The sequence below is a fragment of the Euprymna scolopes genome, chromosome 28 (assembly GCF_053919585.1).
Source record: "Euprymna scolopes isolate OS-2025 chromosome 28, ASM5391958v1, whole genome shotgun sequence".
NCBI classification, from domain to species: Eukaryota; Metazoa; Mollusca; class Cephalopoda; order Sepiida; family Sepiolidae; genus Euprymna; species Euprymna scolopes.
The window spans coordinates 57,040,961-57,062,361 of record NC_136509.1 but is presented as its reverse complement, the minus strand read 5'-3'; the positions used below and the strand labels follow the sequence as shown (position 1 = coordinate 57,062,361).

The following is a 21,401-nucleotide window of genomic DNA, read 5'->3' as shown; positions in this document are numbered from 1 at the left end:
CAACGGAAATAGCCTAAAAGAGTCTGCAAAAATACATTAAGACCTTCCATTGTAGAAAACTGGCAGAATGGGTTAACCAACAACGTGCAAAGTATTTCCTGGATGAACTATCACAGGAATATATAAAGAAGGCTGTGTAGATTGGCTTGAAAAAGGATTTCTGCACTATGATCAGAAGAGATTGATAATGGTTGCTCAAGATCAAGGCTTGATGATCAATGCTTTTAGAAAGATGAGTGGTCTCAACAATAACAACAAGTGTAGGTTCTGCCACACAGAAGTAGAGTGTGTGAGCCACCTGACATCCAGTTGTAAAGTCCTGTTGGGTGGGGATATTATACAATGCAACACAATGAAGTGTGTAAATATCTCCAACCTGAATATCCCATGTAGTAGCAAATCTTTCGAATATGCACCAGAAAGAACAATTGGAAATAAGTCATACACTATCCACTATGACTACGAAATTCCTACAGCTACATACCCATAAAACGGGGCAATTAAGCCTGACATATTGATATGGGACAAGAAGGAGAATGTGTCAACCCTACTTGAAGTAAGCATCCCTATTGATGCTGGCCTTAACAGAGCAAAGAGAGAGAAAATAACAAAATACCAAGAACTTATGTACGACATAAAAAGAAACTGGAATCTTAAGAAGGTATCAATCATACCAGTCATACCAGTCATACCAGAAGCAATCGGGCTAATGAAAAAAAAATTTCAAAAACTATCTGGCGAATATATCCGGTGAACCATGTGCAAAAGAAATATAAACAATAGCACTTAAAGGGACGGTTAGAATCTTAAAAAGATCTCTCGGTTGGAGTAACTAAACTAATGGGAGAATGTTTGGCATCCGACAGAATGCCCCATCCCCATGAAAAACAAAGTGATAAAAAAAACTGAAAAAAATCATATTTCTACACTACTCAGTCAAGCGAGTATGGATTCCTCCTTTTTACACATTACTTTCGAAATTAATACGAGTAAATTAGTCAACCAATACCTAAAGCCGTATCATAATCTAAAAAACACTTTTTATTGAGATCCAATATAAGAAAGTTCACCATTGAAATGAACAAATCAAAAAGAATATCAGCATATTTGAATAAGAAATTGAACTGCTCAACGGCTCTTAGTAATCCACCTGTTTAGAAAACATATTAAAACATTAACTCAGTAAAATTAAGCTTTTAAAACTGAACGTGTAATAAATGCTTTAGTTTGTCAGTTTTTCGGCATATCAATTTTTTTTTGAGTCATTTACTGTTAAAACAATGCTTACTACTATTTATGGTTAATTGTATGCGCTTAGTAGAACACAAGTTGTATTTGACAGATTGTTTTGTTTCCTACATGTACCAACAACGTTCCTATGTCACACAATGGATTCAAAGTCCGATTTCCTCTCACACACACACACACACACACACACATACACACACACGCACGCACACACACATACACACACACACACACACACACACACATATATATATATATATATATATATATATATATATATATATATATATATATATTCAAGAAAGAATAAAAGTAGAAACTGCTTACCATTTCCAACCCGGTAAAGCTCATAAAAAGCTGAGAATTTCCCCTCGTAGTCAGTCTCCAAATCTGCCACATTATGATTGTACCAGGACACAGCGATGTCCTTTGGATTCCGAGAGATAAGAACAATCTTGTTGTTCTGCAAGATGCTTGTCGGCACCTGCTCTTTATAGATGTGGCTATTGAGGATGCGTGGGGACTCCAATTTCTCTAAGGTTTCTGGATCACTACATTCCAACATGTAATGCTCTTTTTCTACTTTGATGCGCTCTGCTTTGCCACGCAGTAACATACCCACCACCTCCCAGAGCCAGTGTGTCCCTGCAAGATAACATAAGGGAAATGTGGTTAAAAAAGTAAATAAGCATCTGTATAAGAGTGCTATGCGAACCTATACTGAGCCATGTCATGTAAAATTTAAAATGCATATGCAATTTCAGTATGTTTGAAACATTTGACATTTTCATTTTTCAAATAAAATTTCAGTATGTTTGAAACATTTGACATTTTCATTTTTCAAATAAAATTTCAGTATGTTTGAAACATTTGACATTTTCATTTTTCAAATAAAATTTCAGTATGTTTGAAACATTTGACATTTTTATTTTTCAAATAAAATTTCAGTATGTTTGAAACATTTGACATTTTCATTTTTCAAATAAAATTTCAGTATGTTTGAAACATTTGACATTTTTATTTTTCAAATAAAATTTCAGTATGTTTGAAACATTTGACATTTTCATTTTTCAAATAAAATTTCAGTATGTTTCAAACATTTGACATTTTTATTTTTCAAATAAAATTTCAGTATGTTTGAAACATTTGACATTTTTATTTTTCAAATAAAATTTCAGTATGTTTCAAACATTTGACATTTTCATTTTTCAAATAAAATTTCAGTATGTTTGAAACATTTGACATTTTTATTTTTCAAATAAAATTTCAGTATGTTTGAAACATTTGACATTTTCATTTTTCAAATAAAATTTCAGTATGTTTGAAACATTTGACATTTTCATTTTTCAAATAAAATTTCAGTATGTTTGAAACATTTGACATTTTCATTTTTCAAATAAAATTTCAGTATGTTTGAAACATTTGACATTTTCATTTTTCAAATAAAATTTCAGTATGTTTGAAACATTTGACATTTTCATTTTTCAAATAAAATTTCAGTATGTTTGAAACATTTGACATTTTCATTTTTCAAATAAAATTTCAGTATGTTTCAAACATTTGACATTTTCATTTTTCAAATAAAATGCTATTTTTTTTAAGAATTCACCATTAACAGTTATTGCTTTTATTTTTATATTTTTTAAAACGAGAAAATCCTACCCGTTCAGTGAAATGACATAATAGTGTTGGCGCAATAACTTTTAGAACATGGCTATTAACAAGACCCATCTGTAGTCGACCTCCTTGACCTTTTTGCTAGGAGTAAAGTCTAGTATCTGTTCTGATACTTTACTTCTCAAACTGTTGACAGTTTTTTTTTAAGATTAACAACAAAAAATCAATTCGTTCATAAATTGACAAAGATTCGTGAGAAATCAATGCTATTGATATTGATTGATAAGTTTCATGTAATGTCAAACAGTTATGTTTAAAAGAAATATAATCCCGATCAAAAGATTATGTTTGCTTTATTTAAGACTAGAAGGGCTACCTAGTGTTATCCGGTAAAAGAAAATGATTTTAAAAAAGTGTGTAACATTTTTTTTAAAACCCTCTTTCTATCTAGCAGTCATGTTACTTTTAAACACACTTTTTCCTTCTCTTTTTAATTTATGCAATAAACTTTTGCAACTGTTTAAATATAAGAGAAATCAAGAAAGGAAAAGGACATAGTTCCAGTGTTGTTTCTCGAACATTTGCCAGTAAGAATGAACGAAAATCATTTTTCTAACCAGGCCTCTTCCTAAATTTTCCCCTAGTAAATGATTATTATTGGAGCCCAAGGATTTAAATAAAAATTTATGTCCTACTATTTTAAATTTTATAATATAAATTGTTGAGGGTGAGGCGAACGACGATCTCAACATTTATAGAATGAGAGAGAAGGTATATATATATATATATATATATATATATATATATATATATATATATATATATATATACATATATATATATTACATCTTCCTCTCTTTTGCCACTGATGCACGACAAATTTAATCTTAATAAAATGTATTATTTGCAATGTTTTATTTACAACTAGCAAACCCCGAGTTCTGGAGTTGCATGGGTGAAGTAAAAAAAATGTTACTGAAAACCAAATTTTTTATGATTACAATTGTATCCACAAATTTCATTGGCCCTTTAACTGTTAATAATTTACGTAATTAAAATAGGATTTACCGATAAGTGATGGATTGCAACTTGTGTTAGCGCAAACAGATGACAAATTTGACGAATAACTCCTGTGTATTTACTTTAAAGCAATTTATGTCATTAATACTAATTTGCTTTATAAAATTTATGGAAGAAATTGTATTCGTGCAGAGATTGTTTAGGTTATTTTTTATGCTTTTGACACATGAACTGCGGAAGGTAAGTAAACAGACTAAAAAGTATATAAATTATTTTTAAGCAAATACAATTGTGACATTCGTTAAAAATGTGTTTTCCCTTTACTTTTCTTATTTGTGAGAAATTTGTGTTAAATTGCTGTTTCTATGTAAGTAATTTACGTGATTAAAATAAGATTTATGGATAAATAGTTTGACAAGTGGCGACGGGACAAAATAATTCACCTTTATTTAAGTTGTGATTTTTTCAATCTGTTTTATGAAATTTGATATAATTAGTGGATATAATTGAATTCATGAATAGGTTGGTTCGAAATTTTTTAACACCCCCCCACTAAAAAGAATGAAGAAAGAGAATGACTGGTTTTCTGTTTATTTTGTAATTTTGTAAATGAAATATTTACATAACTTAGTAGATTGTAATGTAATATATGAAGACAGTGTTATTTCATTGTTTAATGCGAATGATAAAAAGATCTAATTCTCAAAGAAAAACATTATAAGAATAGCTATGAAATAATTTAGTTTGAATACAATCTGTTCTCGGTAATGCGAAGTAAATCAGTAAGAAATTTGTCATAAAATATTTGAGTTCACTATTAGCAACAGTTTCGAACCACTTTTTCAAGGTAAGTAATTTAAATGTAAGAAATAAAGAAAGTTTTAAAATAGTTGAGCTCACTATTTCGCAGCAAGGTATAGAACGAGACGGTGCTGTGCGCTAAAACGATGAAAAATAATTTTGCTAATAATTTTACTGATTGTTAGCAATGTTTGATGTTTAATCCCATATTCGAGTATTCCATGCGCTGAAAAGGGCGAATTAATCATGTTATTTTTAAAAATAAGTGAACATCAATCCAGAAAGACGTGTCGCGAGGAAGTGATGAAAAAATTTACCGGTGCAGAAATCATATTGAACATTTATTATTTGACATGATATTCATTGCTATCATGAAATGTTTGTTAATTATTTTTTAATTAACCGATGTTTGTTTAGTTTTTTATCAGATTGAAAAGTAGCACACGATGATTCTGGTGGCGATGGTAATAGATGGCAAGTAAAAGTTGATGTATCTTTTTTAAAAGGTTTATTTGGAAGAGTCTGGAAGGACAGGTAAAATATTAAGTTGTCCGAAAAGTTTGCAAAAAATTTAAATTTTACTCGCCAAATAATAACAAACAAAATAAAAATGAATCCTCAAAATAAAGACCATTATTTTCCAAGACTTTCTACCATCGATCTGCAAAACTTTCGGATCTGGTCAAAGTAACATTCAGCCGACTTCAAATCAAAGAATTCTTGATGTGCTTCCTCGACTTCATCAAACGAGTCGAATCGGCAGCCTTTCAGAAAGTGTTGCATTGAGTGGAAAAGGCCGTAATCTGATGGAGCACAGTAAAGACTGTAGGCTGGATGCTGCAGAACCTCAACGCCGTCCAGCTCTTCAAACTTGTCTTTGGTCTTCCTGGCGGTGTTTGGTTTGGCATTGTCTTGCAGCATCAAGCGCGCTTTGGGTGGATCAGAGCCAGGTACTTTTGCTTCAACTTTTTGTAGACCGGCTTCAGTTGCTTACAGTAAAGCTCGGCACTGATAGCACGACTATTCGGAATCCACTCAAAATGTACGATTCCTTCAATGTTCCTTCACCTTCGGCAGCACAACTGCAACTTTCCTGATTAAAATACCTTACTTCTAACAGTAACGAATAAAAAATCGCAGCGCAATTTTTTCAACTGCATCTGAAAAAGAAAGATGAAGATCATTATAACAATATAAACGCAAAAAAAAAAAAAAATAAAATAAAAATTGCATAAAAATTCAATTTTCGCTGCTGTTTACGAACTTTTGGGATAAAATAATATAACAAATATAGAATGAATGCAGAAGTTCTGGAAACATTCATGAATGATGAGTCCAGAACAGATTACCATATGAAGTGGTCGATTATTTTCCAATATTGTGTGAAGGTATAATGGAATAAACTTTTATTATATAGAAATTAAAATTAAATATTTTTTGCGTGCATTTACAATTGCTGACCCAATATGAACGGTTCTTATGTCGCATGGATATTAAAGTAGAACTTTAAATATAACCAGAAAATGTGACGTTTTTATTATAGATTAACAAGGCTACCTGGCATTACAAGCGATCCTTGAAAGAAAATAGAATAGTTAAAAAAATGTGTAACATTTTTTAAATTTCTCTCTCTCTCACTCTCTCTCTCTCTCTCTCTCTCTCTCTCTCTCTCTCTCTCTATATATATATATATATATATATATATATATATATATATATATATATATATATATTACACATGCTTTCTATCCTCCATTTTTCATCTATCTCTTTCTTTCTTTCTAAGCAAACTTGCAAAAAAAAAACATTTTTAGCAGATGACACGTTTTCAGCATAATAAAAATATCTGATTTTTCTCTCAATCTCTCTCACTCATTCTCTTTTTAATTGATAAAAAATAACACGAAACTTACGTTTTAATGCTACTTTTTCGACATAATAGAAAAAAATGCATTCACTATCAGACTAGTTAATCTCCCCCTCTTTCTGTCACCCTTATTCCCCCTTTGTCACCTCTTTGTCACTCTCTTTCTCTCTCTCTCTGTGATCACTCACTGGTAGACTGCGAATTTGAAACAAAACAAAATATTCCATTTAGAACTTTTTGATAGCCTCAACATGTTTTTCTTGTATTCAAAATTTCTGATTCTCCAATGAACGAATCTGATCTGGAGACGAAATGCGTATGAATATTAAATATTCATTTTTAATATAACATTTTTCGGGTCCATATATATATATATATATATATATATATATATATATATATATATATTACATGGAGGTCACAACTTGTCAAGGCCAGGAAGCCACTCGGGGGTAAAGGTTATTGCGGGTACAATAATCAATGGGATAGTATCGTAGTAATCGTTAGTATTGGAGATTTGATAAAGTGTCTTACTTAAGGGGGCGGTTCATCAGGAATTTGTTTATGTTGAACTTGAAGACATCCAAGTTGTAGTCAGGTGGGAAACAGACAAACGAAAGAGAGTTCCACATGCGTGCACTTCTAAGAAAGAGGCTTTGCTTATGGAATCTACGCTTTGATTTAGGCATAGATAAAGAGTGGGGGAAAATTAATAACAGTGGTCTCAGCTTGACGAGTGTTTATGATGAAAGATTGGCGAGGGGGGACGAGAGATTGGAGCTCAGACGAGCACTTGCCATGGAAATAACGATAAAACAAAGACAGGCTCGCAACGTCTCTTTTGTGGGAGAGAGGTTGCAAGGAAGAGAAAAGGACATCCCCCACTAAGCCACGAAGTCTATTTTGTACTCTGTCAAGGAAGGATGGGCTGTTTTTAGCAGCTCCTGCCCAGATATGGCAGCTATTCCATCTTTGGACGTACTCGGCTTTTATATAGGTAGAGAATTGCATCAGTTGTGAGATATCTTCTGGAGCGGTAGAAGGATCCCACCATCTTCCCAGCGACCTTGGCAACAGACTTGATGCACGTGTTCCATTTCAGATCAGGAGTAAAGATCAAATCCAGAAGTTTGTCAAAACATGGAGCATCCCCAAGACGAGAGCCATCCATTTTAATTAATGCCAAATGGGGATCAGAGCCTTGACGATGTAAAGATAGGAGCTTGGTTTTAGATGTATTAAAAGTAACCAGCCACCTCTTCCCTCACTGTACCACATGCTCAAGATCAGAGGAGAGAGAATCAGAGAACTTTGTCATTTATTGCCTTTTATGTGTTGTCATAGATGGTCGTGTCATCAGCATAGATGCCAACGAATGATTTAAGTATGTATTTTGGGAGATCATTGATGTAGATCAGGAAGAGAGTTGGGCCCAGGATGGATCCCTGAGGGACTCCAGCATTAATACTGTGGGTCTCTGATTTCTGTCCATCAACCACTACTCTTATGAGCCAGAGAGAAATGATTTAATAATTGAGAATACATTTCCAGTTATACCGTAGCTGGAAATCTTGTGAAGTAGGCCTTTATGTCATACCTTAGGCCCTTGATATGTTAAGAGCACTTGCCCTGAAAAGGAAGGCTTTGTCGAGAGGTTCACTAATCCTATGAGATATAACCGTTAGCACATCTGCTGTAGATCTAGCAGAAGGAAACCAAATTGCATGTCACTAAGAAGGTTATTTCTGCTGAGGTGGTTGACTACTTCTCTATTTAATATGGATTCCAGCAGCTTACTCATGACACACAGGATACTAATTGGTCTTTACTGAGAGGGAGATGACTGAATTCTTAAATACAGGGCATACTGATGAGGTTTTCTAGGGTGTTGGAAAGCACTTCTCCTAAAGGCAACGCTTAAACAGTTTTGTAAGTATGGGGGCAAGTTCTAAATATTGAATCCAAAGATGTCAAACTTGTGCATGTTTTGTAGTTTTTGACATCCTGCTGCACACATATACGCGCGAGCGCGCGCACACACACACACACACACACACACACAGAAAGATAGGAGAGACAGTCCATATCAACTATGATATAGATACTTCTAAAAATTCTGTTTTGAACACATTGTGAGCTAAAATATTTATTGTCTATGCTAAATTTATCTTAATTTAAAAGTGCCATGGCATATATCTGTTATGGCTGTTTTAGACGTATGTTTCTCGAATCCAATGTCATCAGTGTAATGGCTCGCAAATAGCCACAAAGAAGAACAGAACGGAGAACAGTTTAAAACATGTATTACATTAAAACAACGGAAATATTACAAACGAAAAGTGTAGGTAATTCACCAAGCATGCAAGGGTCGCTCTGGAATTGGATCCTCCCCCCCCCCCGGGATCGCCATGAGTAAAGTTTATATGGACGATGGATTGGTCCATTTGGAGGGTGGTTCTCCCACAACACCCCCTTCCAAAGCTGATTTCTCCAGGTATGAAATTAGTATCTTTTCTTTTGGGGCAAGACCAGGTAGGGGTTTGTGTGCTTCCTTTGTCTGCGGAGCGTCTTGGTTCAGACATGCCTTTTGGAAGTTCTATGTCGCATTTCCTGTTTGGGCAGCAGTTTATTCAATTCAAACTAAATAGATTTGATGATTTTTATAGTAAACACCCTTAATTTTTTAATAACCTCGTTTAAATCTTACTGACAAAAATATTTCCACAATAAAATCAATTTTATTTCCAGTCACTGTACGTGCCAACTTTAAAGTTTTTTTTTCAAATGAAGTTTATTAAGTTTTCGCCACGAATGCAAATTTATAATTGACACATCGGATCTGGCGTTCAGCTGTAATTTCAGCTTTTTTATTATCTTTGCGTAAATTTTCGTCAATCTTTTTATAAATATTGTCTACCTAACTATTTTTTTTATAATTTTCGGCCAAGTTTGCAACAGTTTTGGCATTTTTTTCGAAATAGGCAGATTTTTCCCAAACGCCTTTCGCTGCATCTGTCATCTGTTATAGGGTAATTTTTCTTGTTTTTGAACTTGTGTTTTGCCATTTCCATTTTTCTTGTTATAGAAATAACCCTTTGTTTTATACTGGGATTGGACATAGTCTTTTGTCTTTTCCCTGAAGGCGTTATTTAATTTTGTGAACACTTCTTCCGGGCTGGGTAATGGATAGTGACAGTCTTCTAACGACCCGTTTCGTCCAGTCGAGACGTCAGCGCAAATGGGGATTTCGTCCGGCCCCTTTTTTTACGTAGACTGCTGGAGCAGCCCACTCACCATATTCAATTTTAGCCATGTTTTACCGATGGTTTCAAGTCTACCGATGTTTTACCGATGTTTTACCGATGGTTTCAAGTCTATCCAGTTTCTGATTTATCTTGTTCAGAGATGCGAACAGGATATTACGTTTTTTTAAACATCGGTTGTGTACCCGGTTTCAGCTTAAAATCCGCGCCCATTTTTGTGCATCTCCCAAGGCCAGGAGAAAATACATTTGGGAATTCTTTTTTTAAAACTGGTTTCTCAGTTTCCGCTGGGTGGGTTTCTATTTTTTTGTAAAATGTGGATATAGGAAGATCCCACAAATGAAACTCATCCATGCTGTTGGAACCGAAAAGGTTTTCACTATTTTTTAAGACACACATTTTGAGTTTTTTCGTTTTTCCCAGCAAGGTGATGTTGGTGATTAATTCACCCTGAAAATAAATTTTTGTACCATTGACGGCCATCGCCGTTCTGTTGGTTCTTAGTGTAGTCGGTTTTCGTAATTTCTTCCACGTTTTGAAATTTATAATTGAAAGATCCGACCCACTGTCTAAGTGAAATTTAATATCCTTGTCGAGAATGTTGACCTTTACGTATTTACATAGGTTTTTATTTACGATGTCTCTAGTTATTGTTTGACGTACCCGACTTTTGTTCTGATTTTCCCTGCAGTGAGAGCTTTCATGTCCGATTTTATTACATATGAGGAAATCTTTTGTTAAGACCCAGTGTTTACCATTACATCTGAAGCAAGGGTTCGGTGCTTTTGGTTTTTCCGACATTTGGGGGTAATTTTCTGCGTACCGTCTCGACGGTTTTTTCTTATTTATTTATTTTTTATTTTATTTTTTTGTATACTTGCGATGCCTGCTACGATTTTTATTATTTCAACTTTTTGACAGTCCTCAGTCAATTTTTGCAGTGTTAAGTTCGGTTCGTTTTCTAACTTCGTAAGAACTCTGCGCCTGATTTCCGCATGTTTTCCCGAGGTTAAACCTTGTGCAAAAACAAGGTTGTCTGCTGTTAAGTCATCACAATGCTTTTTCACTACTGCTGCATACGTGACAAAGTCGTCATTATCGTCTTTGGTCACATTCAAACATCTCCATCGCATGAAAAAGAGGCGTTTTCGGGGAGAACAGTTCTGTTAACAGATTTACTGTCTCATTGAACGATAAATCTACGATTTTCCACGAATCCACGAATTCGTCATGTTCAGCCGTTTCAAGTTTTCGCAGCAGCAATCCGGTCTTCTTCTGGTCAGACCAGTCGATATTGAAAAAGTCTTCATATCTCTTGAAATAAGCTGCGAATGATTTTTCATCTTTTTCGTACTTAAAATTATCTATTGCAAAGCATATTGTATTTTGAGAAAAAGCTGAATTGCTTTCTACGTGCGTGTTATTCTTCGCTAAACGTTTATATATGTACTAGCCGTCAACTGCTCCTTCAGGGCGTCAAAAGCTCTCTGACATCCTGGAGTCCATTTATAACGGGCATGCTTTTTCGTTAACGCTATTATGGGAGCGACCAATTGACCAAACGCAGGTATAAATCGGCGATAATAGCCGATCATCCCAATGAACCCTCGCACTTGTCGCACGGTCTTCGGCTCAGGCAGAAACCTGATAACCTCCACTTTGTCTATATCTAGCCTTATTCCCGCCTCATTAATCACAAATCCCAAATACTTGGTTTCTTTCTTAAGAAACTAACACTTGGGCAACTTTATTCTCAATTGATGTTGGCGCAACCTCTGAAATACTTCCGTCAAATGTGCAAAGTGCTCCTCAGGCGTCCGTAAGAAGATTAAAATATCGTCCAAGTACGCCACTGCAAACACCTTTAACCCCCGCAAAAGTATCGAAATCAATTGTGAGAAGACCCCTGGTGCATTACAGAGGTCAAACTCCATGACCCTAAAGTAAAATAGTCCCGCATGACATGCAAAAGCCGCTTTCCCTTGATCCTTCCCATCGAGGGATATTTGCCAGTAACCCGATCTTAAGTCCAGGGTGGTAAAGCACCTCGCTCTACCCAACAAACCATTATGTCGTCTATCAGGAGCAAGGATACCGCTGGGGGTTTTGTAATAGCATTCAGTTTCCGGAAATCCACACAGAATCTGTGACCCCAGTCTTTTTTCTCCACGATCACCACGGGGAAACTCCACAGTGAGGTGGAGTGTTCAATTATTTCCGCCTCCAACATCTTAGACACTTCCTCCTCTACAATTTGTCTTTTATGAATCGGAGTTCGGTTTCAATCTAACAGACGGGTGGTCTCCCGCTTCAATCCTCATCATTACCGTGTTTGTACACCCAATTCCCGATCGCTAGACGCGATAATATCTCGATTGTGCTCTAGCAGTTTTATTACCTCCCCTTGGTACTCAGGCGGTGCTGTCACTTCCTCTGTTTTTATCCTTGATGATTCCCTCAGATTCCTTGTCACATCTCTACCTCAGGTCTCTATTCTTTGGACTCTCTCAACAGGGTAAGCTCGTCCCACCTGGGTCCAACGTTTAGCCCGTACCGTCTTGCAAGCATTATTTGTTAGCAGCACCGGCAAAACTTCCAGGCCCACTCAGTATGGCGTTACTAATCGCCACTTCTAAACCCCCGTCTCCCTCTTCTTCTAGGGGGGTCACCTGGTACCCATCAGGGCTTCCCTTTCTTCGCCTGGATCCTTCCCGTTATGGACACCACCGTTTGGGGAGGAATTTCCGTATCCAATGAGGTCATCACAGTTCTCGGCCACTTAGGGGAATACCGCTCCCCTTTAGCCACAGGGTTGGTGAAACGAAACTGACCGCAGCTCCCATTTCTTCCAGCCAATCATACCCCAATATCAACTCTTCACACAAATCTGGCGCCACATAAGCCTGTAATTGCCCAGTCATCCCTCTACCTCATAGTTGACAGTTGGCCCTGATCCGCCTGGATTAATTCCAGGTCAACAGGGTACAAATGTCCCTGGTCAGCCATCTTCTGCTAAGCACTGGACTTAACCAGTGTCGCCGAGGTGCCCGTATCGATCAGGGCTGCCACCTTCACGCCCCCTACCACCACCACCATCTGGCATCTAAGATCCCGACTCTCCTTTAAGATACAGCGAACTCCCACCCGCCTTGGCCTTTTTCTTCCTCTTGGTCAACCCCAGGCAACGGCTTCTCTCTCTGTTTCTGCATCAACGAGTCTCCCCCTTTTCAGGAGCACTCTCTTTACAGATGACCTGGCTCCCGACAACGCCAACATCTCCTTTTTGGGCAGCCTCGGGCCATATAACCGAACTGACCACAGGTCCACCAACTCAGGCGCCCCCTCGCCACTCGGCTGGCCTAGCTCACTGGTCTGTAAGGATTATCCGGTCGTAACTCCATTGGCCTCCTTCCTATGCCGTTCCTGTGTAGGTTGGAGGCGATCTCCACTCAGACCGCGTGACCTCCCATTTTCTTCTCTGGTGGGTCAGGGAGTAGTCTATCTTTATCCTTTCTTCTTCCTAATCTATGGTCCGCCGCATCCGTACATCGGCCAGCCACTTGGCTGTAGTAACCACGCTCCTCACAGATCGGGTTACTCTCTGCCCCATGTCTCTCCCATATACAGGCCAAACGAACAATTTCCTTCCTTCTATGATATCCGTCGGAGACCCTTATTCTCAGAACCTCGGTCGATATTCTCGGTCAAAACTGCATATCTTCATCTTACAATCAGGGACAGCGAATTCGCGCCCACATCCGCTCCCCACTCCAGGTCGATTCAACTGCCTCCTATAATCCGACCGGGTCAGCGACTCGGACGTCTCTATCCCTTAAGTCCTCTCCCAGTATAGCCGCCAAAAACGTCTGAACAGCTTCACTTTCTCTCAGCTTCTCATCAGGGAAGGCTCTCCTGGCTAAACCTGATATCCTAGGTTAACTATGTCCTCTCCGTGTTGCTGTCAGATTTGGATCATCTTCCTTATCGCATCGAGGGGAGTCCGCTCCCTGGAGTATTCTTCCTCTAAGGCTGGTTGCAATTGCTCCCATTTTAATCGGAGGTGTTCCTTCATCTGTTGACCAATGAACCTTGACACTGACCCCGTGGCGCCTTCTGTGTCACAGAGGTCATAGACAGTCTCTAACAAGTTGTAAAATCGGTCACCATCATAGCCCTCATCTCAACAGAACAACACAAGCTTCAAATGTCTGTCCGCTCCCCCTCTCTCTCCCCCCTCTCTGTCTGTCTGTCTCTCTCTCTCTCTCTCTCTCTCTCTCTCTTTGTTTTCCCAATTTTACTACTGTTTTATTATAATAAAACAAAGCAGGCAATCCCCACTAAACATGAATAAAATGTTCTTGTTTTGAATATCGAGTAACAAAGTTTTGTTTAGAATATCATTAACAAAGTTTTGTTTAGAATATCGAGTAACAATGAAAGAAACCATATTTTTCTTGCATTACAAAGTTCTGTCTACCCAGCCCCTCCCCAACTGTAATTTCTGGTGGCCCCAAGCGTATGAATATTGCGATATTCGTATTTCATCATAATCAGGTCGGGATCACACTGAATCCGATTATGTAAAGATTTCAAAAGTATTTTGTGTAACTTTTAGCCGGGCACACATCCACACTACGACTTGACATCATATAATAGATTTTATATAATAGATTATCATGTAACATATCTTGAGACAGGTACATCAGCTAGTGGTTATAAAAAGAAGGAAGAAATAATATAGAAAATTTTGTACTCAATCTGGTTTAATTGTTTTGATCTATGTCATATCAACTCTTTTCGGGTCGTTTTCGTAAGAGTTTTTATACTTGAAATTATTACTCTATGGATAAAAATTGTGGAATAATTTTAGTGCCGAAACGGACGGGGGGGGGGCATTAAATAAAAAAAAAGAAAGTATAATGATGTTATGAATATAATAATAAAAGACAATGTTCTTCATTAAATTCCGAGCAATGTCGGCTTTTTAATTCATGTTTTCTTTAAGTCGTTATTCATAACGTAACTTGATGTGTACATGCAGGTTTGTGTCACGCCCACGACATTCTTTTTCATCCATAAATGGGCCGTGGGAATAAATGCTAAACTAAGGCGCAATGCTTTCCAAACTCCAAAATTGGGTCTTAACCGGCGAATGTAGTTTAAGGTCATACTCAGGATTTTGTAAAGTTGCGGATTAAAACTGATAAGTAAACACAGAAAATGATTAAATTAAAACATGAATCGCAGTAATAAAAATAGGTTGGAATCCTGAGGATTAATTATTTTACTAGAATGAAGAATGAACGCGGACTTAATTGAGATGTTCAAAATAATTAAAGCGATTTCTAAATATGTAATACACTTTTCAATATCTCTTTGTACACTAAGAATTGATTGGTTAGAAAAATTTCAAAACTAAATCTATTTTTTTCTAATAAATAATATTTTAGGTACGATTTGTCTAATCAACCTAAATATAGTTCTAACATGATGATTATTGAAGTCACAATTTAGCAAATGTAAAATTCATTTTATTTCTTCAGCGCATAATTTAGAGGAAATACATATTTTATTGTTACAAAAGAAAAGATGCTGCGTCAAACATGATATTTTTTTAGCAATCATTCTTTAGCATGTATGGATGCTTGGGTATTTTTTTTAGCAATCATTCTTTAACATGTATGGATGCTTGGGTATTTTTTTTTAGCAATCATTCTTTAACATGTATGGATGCTTGGGTATTTTTTTTTTAGCAATCATTCTTTAACATGTATGGATGCTTGGGTATTTTTTTTTTAGCAATCATTCTTTAACATGTATGGATGCTTGGGTATTTTTTTTTTAGCAATCATTCTTTAACATGTATGGATGCTTGGGTATTTTATTTTTAGCAATCATTCTTTAACATGTATGGATGCTTGGGTATTTTTTTTAGCAATCATTCTTTAACATGTATGGATGCTTGGGTATTTTTTTTAGCAATCATTCTTTAACATGTATGGATGCTTGGGTATTTTTTTTAGCAATCATTCTTTAACATGTATGGATGCTTGGGTATTTTTTTTTAGCAATCATTCTTTAACATGTATGGATGCTTGGGTATTTTTTTTTAGCAATCATTCTTTAACATGTATGGATGCTTGGGTATTTTTTTTTAGCAATCATTCTTTAACATGTATGGATGCTTGGGTATTTTTTTTTTAGCAATCATTCTTTAACATGTATGGATGCTTGGGTATTTTTTTTAGCAATCATTCTTTAACATGTATGGCTGCTTGGGTATTTTTTTTTAGCAATCATTCTTTAACATGTATGGATGCTTGGGTATTTTTTTTTAGCAATCATTCTTTAACATGTATGGATGCTTGGGTATTTTTTTTTTTAGCAATCATTCTTTAACATGTATGGATGCTTGGGTATTTTTTTTTAGCAATCATTCTTTAACATGTATGGATGCTTGGGTATTTTTTTTTAGCAATCATTCTTTAACATGTATGGATGCTTGGGTATTTTTTTTTTAGCAATCATTCTTTAACATGTATGGATGCTTGGGTATTTTTTTTAGCAATCATTCTTTAACATGTATGGATGCTTGGGTATTTTTTTTTAGCAATCATTCTTTAACATGTATGGATGCTTGGGTATTTTTTTAGCAATCATTCTTTAACATGTATGGATGCTTGGGTATTTTTTTTTAGCAATCATTCTTTAACATGTATGGATGCTTGGGTATTTTTTTTTTAGCAATCATTCTTTAACATGTATGGATGCTTGGGTATTTTTTTTTAGCAATCATTCTTTAACATGTATGGATGCTTGGGTATTTTTTTTTTAGCAATCATTCTTTAACATGTATGGATGCTTGGGTATTTTTTTTAGCAATCATTCTTTAACATGTATGGATGCTTGGGTATTTTTTTTAGCAATCATTCTTTAACATGTATGGATGCTTGGGTATTTTTTTTTTAGCAATCATTCTTTAACATGTTTGGATGCTTGGGTATTTTTTTTTAGCAATCATTCTTTAACATGTATGGATGCTTGGGTATTTTTTTTTAGCAATCATTCTTTAACATGTATGGATGCTTGGGTATTTTTTTTTTAGCAATCATTCTTTAACATGTATGGATGCTTGGGTATTTTTTTTAGCAATCATTCTTTAACATGTATGGATGCTTGGGTATTTTTTTTTAGCAATCATTCTTTAACATGTATGGATGCTTGGGTATTTTTTTTAGAGTTCCATTATATGCGCGTACGCGTGTGTGTATGTGTCTTTTTACTTTTTTTCACTAACTGTAATAGTAATGAGAACAGTAGTAGTCGTAAATGCTAGTCCTACGAGGAATAATTAGTGTTTTGTTGTTGTTTTTCTGTTTTCATTACATGCATTGTTGTTGTTGTTGTTTGTTTGTTTGTTTGTTTGTTTGTTTGTTTGTTTGTTTGTTTGTTTGTTTGTTTTGGTTAGCAAGTAGTCTTTTATATTGGAAGCAGTTGGCTCTCCAAATGTTTGAGGCAAGCTATTTCAAACAAACGGGAACCTTCATTAGTTGAGAATTCACAAGTTCGCACCTACATGTGAACTAATGTTTTCATTGCAGCTTTTCCTACTGTGCTTGTGTGATTGTAGCATAGAACAATTGATTTAAGTGCATCCCATTTCTACTCGGTACAGAAAGAGGAAGAAATGTGAGGAAGAGGAAGGAGTAAGTCAAACGGAGAAAGAAAGAGAGTAGTTTATACAAGCTAAAATGTTTCTCACGCTCGCTTGTCTCACATGCCTACTTATTAATATACCACAATTTTAAGAATTAAACGAGATAGATTCAGAAATGATTGGAAGAATAAATTTGTAACAACATTTTTGGAATCTATTCGATAAAAATTTCAAGAAAGTTCACTAAAATGCCCAAAATGACCATGAAAAATCTACATTTTTCGACTGAATAATTTTAATAAAAAAAATTAAACGGATTCACATTCAAATAATGAACTGTTCACATCACTATTTCTTGTAGGATAATGTTTAGTGAAATGCTTTTCTCAGTGTGATTGATGAAATAAATGAAAATGCATTGATTGAAGTAAAAACTTTCAGATCATCAAATTTTTATGTTTAATACATTCCCGTTTATCCTCTTTTCATCCCATTCGCCAGCAATTGCCATCAAGTTTGATTGTGATCGGACAAATGGAGGGAAAGACATACAAGCACGCGATCCTCCCCACACACACAAATGCACATGCACACACACACATCCACACATCTTGGAAATCGATTGATTAAATTATTATTATTATTAGTAGTAGTAGTAGTAGTTATTTTTTGATAAAATAAGGGATGCTCTCTATATGAATAAAAGTATGTTATTACTGATCGCGTACCTTGTGCCGTCTCGTCTCTATATGATTTATACATGACTATTTTATCATTAATCGATAATCGAAAAAAAAAAATGAAACAGCGTAAAGTATTCAAATGATGTTTAAAAACTCTAATTAATTAAACATTAATTAAATCCATCGAAATGCATTTCTAGTTGAAAAAAAGGATGCATTATTTCGTCACGTTTCGATATTTTAAAGGATTTAGAAGCATTTAAACTGTCGAATAGAAAGCCAATATTGATTTTATAATTCTTAGCAAATATTAAAAGTTACAACGTTTTGGAAACTATTTATAGTTAATAATTTTATAATCGAAATTGAAAACACATTATCATAAGAAACTTACTTCTAGTTTTATAACGATTTGGTTCAATTAGTACTTTAAACGATAATACAGTTTAGCTTTTCAAATCCTATTAAGAAAAAATAATAATTTGGTGGCAAAAAACTGATAAAAAGAAAATTAAAATAAAAGTACTCCACCTGGGCAACGCCGTTTAGGGACGGCTAGTACATATATAAACTATCTATGTGGTGGTGGTGGTGGTGGTGGTGGTGGTGTGTGGCTGATGACTTACCTGATGACGGATAAGCGAAAAGGAAGATGTCATCGGCTCTTGGTGTCCAGCTTTTGATCTTTTTTAACCTTTCCCGAATTCCAGTGAAGACTGGGAAAGGAATTCCATCCACAAGACAAACCAACATGTGTTTACCGTCACGGTCAACGATTTTACTCACTTCATCTGCCATTATTACAATCGTTCAGCTTTGATTGAGACGCGCGGTTGATTTGAAGCTTTGTCCGCTTTTTTTCGCTGCTTCAAACTAAGAAGTCAAATCGAATCTGGGCCGGGTTTTTGTTTGTTTTTACTTTTTTTTTCTTTTTGTCAAGTGCTTCAAATCCAAACGATCAATATCTTTATTGTTATCTTATCTATAAACATGTCTTTTGCTTTTCAATTTTTTATCGTTTGTTTTGACTTAAGATGCGTCTTTATTATTATTATTATTATTATTATTATTATTTTTTTTTTTTTTTTTTTTTTTTTTTTTTTTTTTTTAGTTTTTTATTACTTTGTTATTTTACTGATTTAGCAGACTATGTTCCGGAAGTAAATTCCATGGTGATTTTTGTAATATTTTAGATTCTTTTTGTTATCATTAACTAAAATCCTTGTGTTTTCGAAAACCATTTGTTTTTTGTGTGTGTGTGTGTGTGTGTGTGTTTTTGTTCACGATGAGACGCTTATTATTATACTAATAATATAATAAGATGTTTATTATTGTATTAAATTGTATGAATAAAACTACCATATAAGATTGCACGTGTCTTTGTACGTGTTTCTTGCCTATAAGTAACTTTGATAAATAAACATTGAAACATTTTTTTTATTTACTGTTCATAAAATGTTATTGAAATCAAATCAAAATAAAAGTAGAAGCCAATTTTTAAAAATCTTCCTTTGAAAAATATATGAGCATGTCTATATGTTGACCTGTTTCCCCGAGCAATACCAAGTAAATATAGCTTTTTAATAATATTCTGTTAGAAATGTCGGCAGATTAGGGTATTACAGTAATTAACAACGCGTACTGCGGTGTCGGCAAGCCGTGCTAGAGTTCATTTGGAGATGCTGGTAACCTTCGCGTGGACCCTTCTATGAGTACACGATGTCTCTACATGAATGAAGTTCTACACGAAAACATGTTTTTATCTGTTAATATAGTTTTCCCTATTTTTGTGCGTGATTATTCATTATGATGTATATTTTTAATAACATTTTTTTCCTTATATTTTTTACGTGTTTACACTCTACAGCGATGAGTGCGCAGTTACGACCATAAAAGCAGAAGCACGTGTTCGTGTTTTATGTACGACTAGACAGGTTTCGAATGTAAATAAAAACAAATTCAAAACGGAATTATTTTCAGCTTTCAGTTTGTTTGTTTGTTTGTGTGACACGTTTCGATTGTTTTAAATCCAAATCGTTCATTCTTCACACAATCTACAATTTCACGTATTCTTCTTTCGTTTCGTTTCATCAGCAAAAAGATTGGTAGTTGATGAGCGTAGCCTTAGCCAGTGCCTTCTGTTGTGGCAGCGTGGTAGAGTGCAACTGCAGTAGTACTGTCACTACTACATATGCGTGTGTGCGTGTGAAATACATCTGACCTTTAAACGTCGATTAAAAAGGTGGGGACGGATAAATGAATGAATATATAAACCCCTCCTCTCTTTTTTCTTTTCTGTTAAAGCTGTTTTTACATTAAAGGCGTTCCATTACTCATATGATAGCCACCCCTCCCCCCTCTCTCTCTCTCTCTCTCAATCTCTCCCCTCTCTCTCTCTCTCTCTCTCTCTCTCTCTCTCTCTCTCTCTCTCTCTCTCTCTCTCTCTCGCATAGCTACAGGCAAGTTTTTCGAATCGTATAAAACATACACGTGAATTCTTCTCGAGGGAAAGGAATACCATTTTCCCCCATAATTGCTTAGTAAGCCTTCGAGTGAGGATTAAAGTGTAGTAACTATCAGGAAAATTCCTAGATTGAAGCAATTTTTACGAGTTTTGTTCAGATTTTGAGATTAATTTTTAATGGGGATCAAGGGAATAGGGATTTTTATTTTTAAAACATTTTTATTTACTGAATTGCGTCTAAATTGAGAGTTTCAAACAATGTACAGATTTGATAATTTTGTTATATGCTTTCATTTCAGGAATATTTATTTTAAGTAATAAAATGTAACGGATGGTTTTTGTGTATTTGGGTTGAAAACTGAAGATGATGAAAAGCAATGGAATATTGGAATAGAGTAACCTGCATCATGATGATGTGCTCCACCTTCAAAAATTAAAAATTAAAAACAGCTGCAGGTAAGTACTTCTTGGAGAACATTAAGGCTGTGAGATGTCAGTTTAGAGAATTGGTAATGGAGATGTGAAAGCAGTTTAGAGAATTGTAATGGAGATGTGAAAGCAGTTTAGAGAATTGGTAATGGAGATGTGAAAGCAGTTTAGAGAATTGTAATGGAGATGTGAAAGCAGTTTAGAGAATTGTAATGGATATGTGAAAGAAGTTTAGAGAATTGGTAATGGAGATGTGAAAGCAGTTTAGAGAATTGTAATGGAGATGTGAAAGCAGTTTAGAGAATTGTAATGGAGTTGTGAAAGCAGTTTAGAGAATTGTAATGGAGATGTG

At 35.2% G+C, this 21,401-nt stretch overlaps 2 protein-coding genes across 2 annotated transcripts in view; one reads left to right on the top strand and one right to left on the bottom strand.

Annotated features, from left to right (window-relative positions):
* LOC145249655 (sulfotransferase 1B1-like) overlaps positions 1–19,136 on the bottom strand; it is a 57,418-nt gene extending 38,282 nt beyond the window's left edge. The window contains exons 1-2 of the mRNA XM_080111427.1: positions 18,783–19,136; positions 1,576–1,893 (exon numbers count right to left, since the gene is read on the bottom strand). Of these exons, the coding sequence (XP_079967553.1) occupies positions 1,576–1,893; positions 18,783–18,954 (490 nt within the window). The 5' untranslated portion in view covers positions 18,955–19,136. The remainder of the gene's footprint in view (positions 1–1,575; positions 1,894–18,782) is intronic.
* The window catches only part of LOC145249653 (inter-alpha-trypsin inhibitor heavy chain H1-like), a 362,855-nt gene extending 341,888 nt beyond the window's left edge, over positions 1–20,967 (top strand). Inside the window, exon 14 of the mRNA XM_080111426.1 lies at positions 20,920–20,967. The gene's annotated coding sequence lies outside the window, so the exon portion shown is untranslated. The remainder of the gene's footprint in view (positions 1–20,919) is intronic.
* Positions 20,968–21,401: the final 434 nt, after the last annotated feature.